This window comes from Panthera tigris, chromosome B1 (assembly GCF_018350195.1).
Source record: "Panthera tigris isolate Pti1 chromosome B1, P.tigris_Pti1_mat1.1, whole genome shotgun sequence".
Classification (NCBI taxonomy): Eukaryota; Metazoa; Chordata; class Mammalia; order Carnivora; family Felidae; genus Panthera; species Panthera tigris.
Genome location: NC_056663.1, coordinates 40,530,889 through 40,543,101, shown reverse-complemented (window position 1 = coordinate 40,543,101; position 12,213 = coordinate 40,530,889). Strand labels below are relative to the sequence as shown.

Below are 12,213 nucleotides of genomic sequence, written 5' to 3'. Positions count from 1 at the left end.
TTTTTGTGTGTCTTTTTGGAGCAGTAATAAGTTCACATGGTTCAAGCTTCCAAAGGTATAAAAAGAGTATGCACTGAAAAGTCATCTCTTACTGGCCTCCCAGCCACCTGGCTTCCTTTCTGACGGGCATCTGATACCACTGGTTGTCAGTATGCTTCCAAGGGTGTTCCATACGGGTATGAATTGGCCTGTTTATCTGTTGGCTCGTTTATGTTTCACCCCTTTCCTACATCAGTTGATGGCACAGTAGGAACTATCCTGCATGTGCTCTCAGAGCATTTTTACACCATGAAAATTAGCTTCACAAAATCCAGAAACAACCACTATGAACATTTTTGTGCATCTCCGGGTTCCTCAGTGTATGTGTTATACTTCAAAAAAAAAACAAAAAAACAAAAAAAACCACAAATAAATTATTGTACATACTCTCATATAACCTACTTTTCAGTCTTACTATTGAAAATGCTTTATGTTTTTCCGTTATTTGTAATAATTTCTGTTTGGTATTCAAATGAGTGGCTATACTGGAATTTATTTAACTTATCCACTGTTATTGGAAGCATGGGTAGTTTATAATTTTTACTTCTTAAAATAAAACCAAGAATAACGTCCTTATAAGGAAATCCTTGTATATCCATGATTATTTCCCTAGGATAATTCCTAGGGGTGGAATTTACTGATCAAAGATTATACACATTTTAGAGGTTTTTGATATGTATTGAGCATTTGCTCAACAGAAAGGTTGTATAAATAATGTTTTTACCAGGAACATACAAAGCTGCCCTTTTCACCACACTATTGTTAACACTGGCTACTATCATTTTTCTGAATGCTTTTCTAGAAGTAGTGAAAACATTAAGTTTTTAAAAGGATAGGTATTTACATCATGAATTATTTATTTCTAAGATATAGCCTTGGAAATCAATTCTAGAAGAGTGGTTTTATGTGTTGGCAATCCAGTTCAGTCAGCACGTATAAGCCAAACACTGAAAATTTCAGCAGAGATGAAAGAGGCCAGGTCCCTGCTCTTCAAGAGTCTGGTGAAGTGGCAAAGTACGCCCTCCTGTGGTGATTTATTTTAAAACAAGCAATAATTGGGGCGCCTGGGTGGCTCAGTCAAGCGTCCAACTTCAGCTCAGGTCATGATCTCACAGTTTGTGGGTTCGAGCCTCACGTTGGGTTCTGTGCTGACAGCTCAGAGCCTGGAGCCTGCTTCAGATTCTGTATCTCCCTCTCTCTGCCCTGCCCTGCCATGCTCTGTCTCTCTCTCAAAAATAAAAATAAACATGAAAAAAAAGTTTTTTAGAAAATAAAAAAATAAAACAAGCAATACTTGACCTGCACAGGTTCTGGAATATTGAGGAATTAGCTCATTAATTTATAGTCATACCATATACTGTATATCTATACATCAATAGTGTTTTTAACCAAGAAATTGTTGCATTTCTTCAGTTCCAATGTTGAGCTTTTCCATTATTTTTAATAAGATGAGTTAAAATCCATTAGAACCAGAAGAACAAGTACTATTTGAAAATGTATCCCTGATGTCTTGGCGTCTTTATTGTAAGTCTGTTGTCTGCAGAATCAGCTTCTTAGAACTCCCCTCCCCGGTGCTGGGAGACCAGCTGATGCTTTCAAGTAGGCTACTTGGATGCCCAGTCAGGAGCTGTTCAGTGGACAAGTTAGTGAAAAGTGGCTGTCTCACCTGCTTTGTAATGCCTTAGAGAATTTTTAAAAATTTCACTCTCTCCTCTCAGATGGCAGATGGATAGTAATTTCCGGACAGATGTGATTTGAGCTTTATAATTCTATTACAATCCTACTTTGAAATACATTACAGGACCTAAGCAATAAGCATTTTATTTACTACAGCTTTTATTTTTACAATTTCCCATGGACAGACTAAGTATTCCATTAGAGGATCACCTGTGTCATTTGTATGTGACGACAGTCTTGGTACACCTGCCTTACAGTAATCACTGTTCCAGCCAGAGCTGTGAACCACCAGCCTCTGCCACATGCCAGTTCCAGCTAGGCCAACTTACCCCTTGCCAACGAAAAGTGTTCAGGACTAAGACATTTTTATCTGAATATCCCAGGTGTTTTTGGAAAGGAAAGACTTGGACATTCATACAGTTTAGAAAGAACAGCAGACTTTGGATTTGAGTCCCTAGTTCTACCACTCTTTAGTTGTGTGGCCTTGGGCAAGTCACCTGATCTGTATTTCCTTACCACTGAATGGGGAACTAAAAACAGTGTCTACCACCTGGGATTATCATGGCAAAGAAGTATGTGTTCAGTGTCCAAGTACTTGGTTATCTATGAAGCATTATTCAAATTTAAGTTATCTTCCTCATCACCAAAAAGATTTGAAACTAGTTGGGTTTAAATTTTTTTTTCCCTTCAAATACTATTTCAGATGCATCAATAAGTGCTCTAAATTGGGAAATGTAACAGTTCATTCACCATTAGAGATCATATCTAGCCATGTGCATTTAGAGGGAAGTACACTGTGCACGCATGTATTGTGCGTTATTTCCTGTAAATGTGATCTGCACGCAGTGATCCTGGTTTGGAAGTTCTAATTTTATCCTCTTTCAAAACATAAATGTTGGATTAGATAAGATGAAAAGTAGAGAAAATGATAAGGATAAGTGAAGGATGAGATAAGGAGTCAGTAGTACTGGCTGTGGAACTCTAGGCACAGGATGGTTGATGACTCTACTTCAGGCAGTACAGACTATTGCGCTCGGAAGGAAGCCATCCTAGCAGGAAGCAAATGCACTGTTACCCAAAGATAGAATCACGACCTGGGGGTATCCTGTACAGTTGTAAAGCGGTATGTTACCAAAGTACAATGTCTCCTGCCTGCTAAGTGACTTAAGGGCTGTATTGCAGGCATTCCAAAGTCCGGCAGAAGAGTGAGATGGACATTGTTGTCAGTGAAGACTTGAATGGAGCGGTGAAGTTTTCTAGCTCCTTACCCTATCCCAATAATCTGAACAGGTAAGGCCCAGTGGCACTTCTCCTCTATGCAGTTTTCTTCCTTTTTCAGAAATAGATGTCTGCGGTGACATCTGATAACTTTTAGATTATCAAGGTATCCTGTGACTAGGAATTTGACATAATCGTCTCAGTCATCAACTTAGAATGGATTCCCACCCCTCACCCCATCTAGAAATCATCTCTTTTCTAAATTCACACAGCAATTTATCTGTACCTCTTACCACCCTTAGTAGTTTCTACCTTGTACTACATTTGGTTTTGCATAGCGTTTGTCTCCTAGTCAACTATAAGCCTTTTCAGGGTAGAGGATTTCTACTTTACTTCTCTTTGCACTCCTGTGTAGCCTCATACTGTGTCATAGTCAACAAATAAACCTTTGTAGTTTGAACAGCATTGCAGTCTCGTCTTAGAGCCAAAATAACAGCAGCAATACCAGCGTTGAGTAATAGTACAAAAGCAAGTGGCAAGGCAGTCACAAACAACTGAGTAGCATGGAAAATAATCACCATAAGTATTTAGAGGATGGGGAGAGAGGTACTATGTGGATTAGAGCTGTATGGAATGACTTTGGATGAGCTAGAACTTTCTGGAAGGATCTGGAAAGATGTGCAGGACATGGATGGATGGATGAAGAGGAAGGAAATTCAAGGGGAAGGAGTGAGGGGAGCAAAGGCATGTTTCAGGAGGCAGTGAGTAGGGAGTTGGCCTCTGTGGAGGCTGAGAGTGCCTCCATGAGGTAGGTCTGTGCCCAGGAAGGGGCATGAACTGTGTTGTGGGAACCACGAGTGCTTTTGCAGGTAGGGGTGGATTAACAAAATAAATCTGGCAGCATGGGGTCTAGATTGTGTGGGGGCATTGCCTAGAGGTGGGACATGCCTGTAAAGTGTATTTAAAGAGCTTCACAGATCATTCTCATGCAGCCAGGTGGAAGTTCAGTCTGTTGAGACATCCTGAATTTCAGGGGGTGTTGTAGCAGATCAGAGAGGGGATAAGCACCTGAATCATTAGTTTGGCTTTCCGTCAGATTAATTCATCTTCAGTCATCACATGTTGGTTGCCATGGGTGTGAGTATGGTGAATGTACGTGGGGTGTGCATGGTAAGGCCACCTGAGGATGGTGTTGGAGCTGTCCCCTCCTACGCTGTGCTCTTCTTCTCAGCGTCCTGGCACAGCGACTTGAGAAGTGGCTGCAGCTGATGCTGATGTGGCACCCACGACAGAGGGGCACCGATCCCGTGTATGGTCCCAATGGCTGTTTCAAGGCCCTGGATGACATCTTAAACCTAAAGGTGAGTGTGGAGCCAGGTTAGCCTCAAGGCAGTAGGTCCCCAGTGGGCTGTGGCAGGGCTGGGGAAAAAAGAAGAGCTCCTTCAAAAGCAAGTCATGGGCCATCTGAGCTGTGGAAAGGGAGGCCCCTGTGAGAGCATCTGCCCCCATGCTGGTTGACATCGGTTGTAAGGTCACACTGTGAACAAACAGCAGCATTAAAGACCAGAATGTGTGAACTCTGGGCACCGAGACTCCCTTCCTTCCGACTAGCCCCTTTCTTCGTGTGGCTGGGAAATGTTGGGAGGAGCAGACGATCCAGGCAAGTAGGTGGGCCTCTCTGTAAAGATGGGTTTTTGTTTCCAATAACATCTGGGTTGTGTTGCAGCTGGTTCATATCTTGAACATGGTCACAGGCATCATTCACACGTATCCAGTGACAGAGGATGAGAGTCTGCAGAGCTTAAAGGCCAGAATCCAGAATGACACAGGGATCCCCGAGGAGGACCAGGAGCTGCTGCAAGAAGCTGGTCTGGCATTGATCCCTGACAAGCCGGCTACTCAGTGTATTTCAGAGGGCAAGGTGAAGCCCTGTTCCCTAAGGATGCCCTGCTTTTCCTGGCTTTGCTTCCAGGGGAACTAACTGCGCATTCAGATTTCAGCTCTACTTTGTCACATAATGCAGATAACTGCCTGGTTTTTTAGTTGGAATGTGAGATCCTCTGCATGGTCTAATAGGAGACATGAATCCCTGCACACTTGACTTGGTACTTTCAGACCACTCAGAGCGCCTTTCTGTGGGCTCTGTTGCCAAAGCAGTGCTTCATTCCTCCGAGTCAACCAAAACTGTTGTGTATAGAACAGTGCTGATGACCACAGCAATGCAAGACGTGGTCCCTGCCCCCAAAGAACTGATAACGTGTGAGAAACAACCATGGGATAGGGCGGAGAGACCGAACATTTAAATTGCACAGTAAAGACAATAGAGAATAAGACCGTAATAAGTTGTGATTGAGGGGCACGTTTGGATAATAAACGTAAAAGGGGGCTCCTTGGGTGGCTCAGTCAGTTAAGAGTCTGACTCTTAGTTTCAGCTCAGTTTAGGATCTCATGGTTTGTGGTTTTGAGCCCTGCTTTGGGCTCTGTGCTGACAGCATGGAGCCTGCTTGGGATTCTCTCTATGTCCCTCTATCTCTTCCCCTCCCCTCCCTCAAAAATAAATAACAAAATAAACATTAAAAAAAAAAAAGTGTAAAAGGACCAGGAAAGGGAGGTGTAGGCTGGAGTCATTAAGAAAGGCTTTATGGGTGGGGCGCCTGGGTGGCTCAGTCAGTTAAGCGGCCGACTTCAGCTCAGGTCACGATTTCACGGTCCGTGAGTTCGAGCCCCGTGTCGGGCTCTGGGCTGATGGCTCAGAGCCTGGAGCCTGCTTCCAATTCTGTGTCTCCCTCTCTCTCTGCCCCTCCCCCGTTCATGCTCTGTCTCTCTCTGTCTCAAAAATAAATAAACGTTAAAAAAAAATTAAAAAAAAAAAAAGGCTTTATGGGTGCTCAGTACTTGCTGGCTGAAGATGATGCCATTGGGAAATAGTGGGGAACACCCTGAAATCTCTGTTATTACTTGGAAAAGGAAGGGGTGGCATCCACAAGATCTCATCTTCCTCTTATCCTTTTGCAGCTGAATGAGGGCCGCACATTGGACATGGATCTCGTCTTTCTCTTTGACAACAGTAAAATCACGTATGAGACTCAGATCTCGCCACGGCCCCAACCTGAAAGTGTCAGCTGTATCCGTAAGAAGATCATTGTTTTTGTTTTTGTTTTTATTTTTTAATCACTTATGGGGTGCCTGGGTGGCTCAGTCGGTTAAGTGCCAGACTTTGGCTCAGGTCATGATCTCACAGTTCATGGGTTCAAACTCCACATTGGTCTCCGTGCTGACAGCTTGGAGCCTGGAGCCTGTTTCAGATTCTGTGTCTCCCTCTCTCTCTGCTCCTCCCCCACTCGCTTTCGATGTCTCTCAAAAATAAACATTAAAAAAAAATCTTTTTTTAAATAATCACTTACAATGCTTGGAACAGGGTAGGAGGGACAGACATGGACTAGCGGAGGGCTCCACACCAAGGAGATGGGCTTATCCAGTCCCTGGGGCAACCTTCTTTACTTGGGACTTAGGAGTAGCCCAGCCAAAAAAAGAGTAAAGGAAGTCTTCAATTTCAACCTCACAAATAGAATTCTAAACCTAGGACAGAGAATACTGCCTGTACGCCTCTGAACTTGATTGAATCAGATGGCCATTTTATTTATTTTTGAAGTTTTATTTATATTTTGTACATGATAGAAAAAAATCAAAAGGTACAAAAGAATATACAGTAACAAGCCAGCCTCTCTTCCCAATTTCCCAGTTTCTTCCAGGGAAACCACTCCTGTCAAGTTCTTGGGTATACCTTCCAGGGGTATTCTATGCATTATAAAGTGTATAGGTATTTTTCCCCCCAACATATGGTAACATACAACATGTACTGTTCTGCACCTGCCTTTTTCACTTAATAATATATTTTAGAAAATTTTTCCCCTGCTGGTGCATATGGAGCTGCCTATTTTTAATACTTGTGTAATATTCCATTGTATGGGTGGTAGATGGACATTTTAATGCATCTGCCATTCCTGCTATCACACACACACACACACACACACACACACACACACACACACAGAATAAGCAGATCTAGGGTCAAGAGTCTTAGCTCCAGACTTACTGCTTGTTTAATAATGTTCCAGTACTACTGGGTGAAGCTGAATCCGTAGAAAACTTCATATGACTTTAAATATTGTAAACATAAAGGTTTCTGTTGAAAGCATAAGAGCCTGTGTACATGTAATTGACTCCATGTGGTTCACAAAGTGTTTCTTCAAATAAGTAGGTATTTACTGACTGGTACATGCTTGTGCTATTAATGGGATACAAAAAATGTATGTGACAGTAACCAGGCTTAACACCCAAAAAGGTTATGTGATAGCATAGTAGTTTAGTTATATAACTGAAAAATGTAAAAGTGCCAGTGATGTCACAAGGCATGACGTGGTTAATCGCAGGGCAGTTTTTCTCTGACGGTTACATGTGTCTCTGTTCCAGTTCAAGAGCCCAAGAGGAACCTCTCCTTCTTCCAGCTGAGGAAAGTGTGGGGCCAGGTTTGGCACAGCATCCAGACCCTGAAGGAGGACTGTAACCGGCTACAGCAGGGACAGCGAGCTGCCATGTATTATGCCAGGCGGTTTGGGACTTACTTTAAAATCGCGTGGTGGCTTTTTCCACAGGGAGGTGGCGGAGGCAGGGGCCCAGAAGCAACTGCTAGGACAGACAAGAGGGAGACGCTGGTTTGGACAGGCAGGAAGTGGTCAGGTGGGCAGGATTGAGGGAGGCCCTTTTAGACTTTATGAGGTGAGTGAGGTCAGCACATGGAGCTGTAAACTGAGGGGTGGGCTGGCTGAACTAGGGGCAGATTTTGGAATGTGGAAAAGCTCATTGCAGTCTGGGTCAGCAAAGCTCCCCTGATTGTCATGCTGGGGTCTGCCTGACTCTTTCCCCTGGGATATGACTAACTGGGTTATTGGCCCTTTGTGTGGTACTTTGCCTTATTCCAGTGCTGGCTGAGGGCTAGGAAATTGTATGATTATAAGTGGCTACTTTTGATACAATAATAATAATTATAGTAGGGATCTGCCTTGGCATTTGAGGTGGTTTTGCTGTTGTACAGGAAATGGTATTTGGATCCCAAAGATGCCTGAAGGCTGTTTTTTGTGGTCCCTGCAGGATGAATCTCCTCCGGAATAATAGCTGCCTCTCCAAGATGAAGAATTCTATGGCTTCCATGTCTCAGCAGCTCAAAGCCAAGTTGGATTTCTTTAAAACCAGCATCCAGATTGACCTGGAGAAGTACAGTGAGCAGACAGAGTTTGGGATCAGTGAGTGTACTCTCTGTAATGAGTTTGGAAAAACCATTGCTGTCTTTTTCCCCCCCTCTTCCTAAGGTTTCTTTTGCCTCTTATAATTTAGTTGCTTGTGTCTATTTTGGTTTTGTGGTGTTTTCATTTTGTTTTTCTTTTTTTTTTTCCTACATTTTTTTTTCCAGCATCAGATAAACTGCTGCTGGCCTGGAGGGAAATGGAACAGGCTGTGGAGCTCTGTGGGCGGGTAGGAGACTTGTTTTAGATTCCTATCCTTACCGAGGGGGGTGAGGCTTCGTACAACCTTTTCTCACTCTCTCCTCGAACACCAAATCCATCTTGTACGTCCAAAATCAGGAGGTCCTCGCCATGCTCTCTGACCCTAACTGGGACTTGATGGGAAGAGGCCAGGCTGGTAGCCAGTAAAGGGGAGGCCCATGGTGGCAGATGCAGGAGCTGTGCAGACCTGGTGTGCATTTGAACAAGGCGCAAAATGTGAAGTGTCCTTACGGGAAGCCCAGGCCTCTTCCTATCAGAAAGGGCCTCAGATGAATGATCAACACTCCATCAGGCTGGGGGGTTTGCCTAGTTTTGTTGGGACACTAAATCCATAGGAAAGAAAAAGTCTAAGCATAAAGTTTTAGGACAGCATAAATCAAACACCACTGAAAAACGTTAATTGTGAGGCAAGGGAAGGAAGTATGGCTTAGTGATCCTCACACAAATTGAAGACCAAAGCCTCCAAGACCTTTTCTGGGCTTTTTACTATATCTATATCTATATTATTATCTATACTATTATTATCTATACTATTTACTGTATCTATATTTAGATGTCTTCTCTGACCAGAGAGACAGTGAGTGCTCCAGCCCATCCTGGCACTCACATCCAGAATCTCCGATAGAGAGGAGCCCAGGCCTCCCAATGTGGGATGGCATTGGGGTAGACAAATTAAGGGAAGAGAAAGGAATATGCATTGGGCTCTTCTCTATGCCAGGTACCGTGCCAGATACTTTACATACTGTATCTTATCTCACCCTTAAAATGGCCCCATTAGAAGCCTATTTTATAGCAGAGGAAACTGAAGCTCAGGAGTTAGGTGCTTTCCCCATGGGTCACACAGCTAGAAAGTGGTAGACCCGAGATCCATACCCAGGCCTTCTGACTCCAGAGTCTCTGTCCCTTCTAGCCAGTCACCTGAGAGTCTTCGGTGAGTTTGGAAGGTGTTTCCCACCCACCCCCCCCCCAATCTTGCATCTCAGAACGCCCTTATTACATCAGTTGACATTAGCACAGCTTTTTCATCAGGAGAATGAAGTGAAGCACCTGGTGGAGCGGATGATGGCACTGCAGACTGACATTGTGGACCTGCAGAGGAGCCCCATGGGGCGGAAGCAGGGGGGAACGCTGGACGACCTGTGAGTACCAACCCGGTGTCCGGCCATACCCACAGATGCCCCAGCCAAACTTCCATACATGTGTTGAGATCGTCTAAGGGTTCAAGTGTGGTTATCACAGAAGCTCTGTGAGACCATTCTATAGAGTGTGATCCATTGGCGAAGCATCTTGGCATGTTCCAGATGAGTTGCAGAGATGAGCAAAGGGCCAGTCACCATCACTGTCAGCCTTCATTTCCATATCTAGCAAGTGTTGAGAAGAATTGTCCGACCTCACGGAGTTGTGAAGATCAATTCAGATGATTCAGATAGAGCAGGAGTTCATCATCTTTAAAGTCTGTAATGCAGGAGCTTTAACCTTGGCACCAGATGTCACTGTTCATGCAGCCCACCCTGATCCAGATGTGGCTCAAAGAGCAGAAAGTAGAACAGAGAAGGAAACCAGCAGGTCTTAAGATTTTGAACCTGGGAACTGTTCATTTGAGTCTCTATCAGGAATCTGGCCTTGGCTCTGAGAGGTGATAAGGTGCCCAGGCAAAGCAGTCCTATCTGAAGGAAAGCCAGATGAGAGGGAGCAGGCGAGCTGCCTCAAACTCTTGGGAGCTCCCACTTGGGCTCAGAACTGTCCTCCAGTGCCTTTACCAGGATTCTTAGGACCAGAATCTCGAACATCAGAAATCTGATGATTCGTTTAAAAAGAAAGAAGAAATCTGATGATTCGTATTCTGTATTTTCTCGAGTTATTTAACCCATTATTCTCCTTTAGTTTTCAAATGAGAGTCACCTCTGAAATGTCAGGTAGTTTCATTGTGTTGAGGTGGAAGAGGGATAGAAGTTTGTGTCTACCCTTGGGCTTGAGTTCTCACAGGGAGCCCGTGTTCTCCAGGCTTAGGTCCAGTGATGGCACTGGAATCACCATTGCAGAAGCCACGTGGACAGGAAATTCCAAGGGACAGAGTAGAACCTCCCTTTCTTAAGATTCTTTCTCATTAGGGATGCCTGGGTGGCTTAGTTGGTTAAGCATCTGACTCTTGGTTTCGGCTCAGGTCACCATCTCGCAGTTTGTGAGTTTGAGCCCCAAGTCGGGCTCTGCACTGACAGCATGGAGCCTGCTTATGAGTCTCTCTCTCTCCCTGTCTCTCTACCCCTCCCTTGCTTGCTCTCTCTGTCTCTCTCTCTCAAAGTAAATACAAATAAACTTTAAAAAAAAGAGAAAAGAGATTCTCTTGGAGAGAAGGGCGAGGTTTGATAACGAGAGCCATCAGTTCCTCATCATAGGCATCACCTATAGTATCACCAGGAATAGTAATTTCCTCCAGTCAAGGCGTAGTGCTGGTCTTGCTTCTAAAAGTCAGTGATTCGGGGCGCCTGGGTGGCGCAGTCGGTTAAGCGTCCGACTTCAGCCAGGTCACGATCTCGCGGTCCGTGAGTTCGAGCCCCGCGTCAGGCTCTGGGCTGATGGCTCGGAGCCTGGAGCCTGTTTCCGATTCTGTGTCTCCCTCTCTCTCTGCCCCTCCCCCGTTCATGCTCTGTCTCTCTCTGTCCCAAAAATAAATAAAAAAAAAAAAAAAAAAAAAAAAAAAAACGTTGAAAAAAAATTAAAAGTCAGTGATTCTACTGGCAGGAGTTGACTAACCAGTGTCCCACATGTGCTTATTTGACCTCACATCTTGACAGAGTTTCTCCTTTGTATATTTCAGAGAAGAGCAAGCGAGGGAGCTTTACAGGAGACTTCGGGAAAAACCCAGAGGTAAGTGGGCCATTCTGTCTGCCACATGTGCCTGGTTCTGTCATGTGTATGGCATTGACACTCTGCCAGTCACTGGAGGAACTGTGGGGCTCTTTGCCTCTTTCCAGACCAACGAACTGATGGTGACAGTCTTGAAATGGTCCGGCTGCTTCTTCAGGCCATCCAAGGCTTTGAGAAGAAAGTGCGAGTGATTTATACGCAGCTCAGGTATCCACCCCAACTTCCCTTCTCCAGGGTGGAATTCAGAGAAGCAGCAAGGACCCATGTGAGGCCATTTTCTCACTGCCCTCTGACTTGCTTACCCTGAAGGAGATTTATCCGCAGCTGTTGTTGGATTCATAATTACCAGGGATTATGTTTTCCTCCTTTCTCCAACCCAAATGCCACTGGAATTTGTCACATTTATTCTTTACAGTAAAACTGTGGTTTGCAAGCAGAAGGCTCTGGAACTGTTGCCCAAGGTGGAAGAGGTGGTGAGTTTAATGAACGAAGACGAGAAGACTGTTGTCCGGCTTCAGGAGAAGCGGCAGAAGGAGCTCTGGAATCTCCTGAAGATTGCTTGTGTGAGTGAGCCCCATGGCCGGGCTTTCAGCCCCCAGCCCGCCAGCCTCTTTTCCACCTCCGTGCTGCTGTCACCACCCTCCAAGAGAGACCGCAAAGCCACTGACAGACACTACTCAACTGCCAAGGCTCAGTTTTCCTTCCTCTTCTCCATGACTTAGAGGGAGCAGGGAGGGGCCGAGTCAGGGCCGCACCAGGTGTGTTTCATTCTGCACGTGTGCATTTCCTGTGGCTGCTGTCACAAAGCGGCACTGCAGAGTTATTCCCTTACAGTCCTGGAGGCCAG

At 44.8% G+C, this 12,213-nt stretch overlaps 1 protein-coding gene across 9 annotated transcripts in view; it reads left to right on the top strand.

Annotated features, from left to right (window-relative positions):
* The window catches only part of IKBKB (inhibitor of nuclear factor kappa B kinase subunit beta), a 74,287-nt gene that overhangs the window by 54,504 nt on the left and 7,570 nt on the right, over positions 1-12,213 (top strand). For 6 of the 9 annotated variants that reach the window (XM_042983374.1, XM_042983375.1, XM_042983371.1 and 3 more), the window contains 11 exons: positions 2,899-3,006; positions 4,166-4,295; positions 4,661-4,855; positions 5,950-6,064; positions 7,408-7,531; positions 8,086-8,237; positions 8,405-8,466; positions 9,516-9,637; positions 11,317-11,366; positions 11,474-11,573; positions 11,782-11,929. In XM_042983374.1, the coding sequence (XP_042839308.1) occupies positions 2,899-3,006; positions 4,166-4,295; positions 4,661-4,855; positions 5,950-6,064; positions 7,408-7,531; positions 8,086-8,237; positions 8,405-8,466; positions 9,516-9,637; positions 11,317-11,366; positions 11,474-11,573; positions 11,782-11,929 (1,306 nt within the window). The remainder of the gene's footprint in view (positions 1-2,898; positions 3,007-4,165; positions 4,296-4,660; positions 4,856-5,949; positions 6,065-7,407; positions 7,532-8,085; positions 8,238-8,404; positions 8,467-9,515; positions 9,638-11,316; positions 11,367-11,473; positions 11,574-11,781; positions 11,930-12,213) is intronic. The other 3 variants (XM_042983370.1, XM_042983372.1, XM_042983373.1) reach the window with 2 other exon arrangements.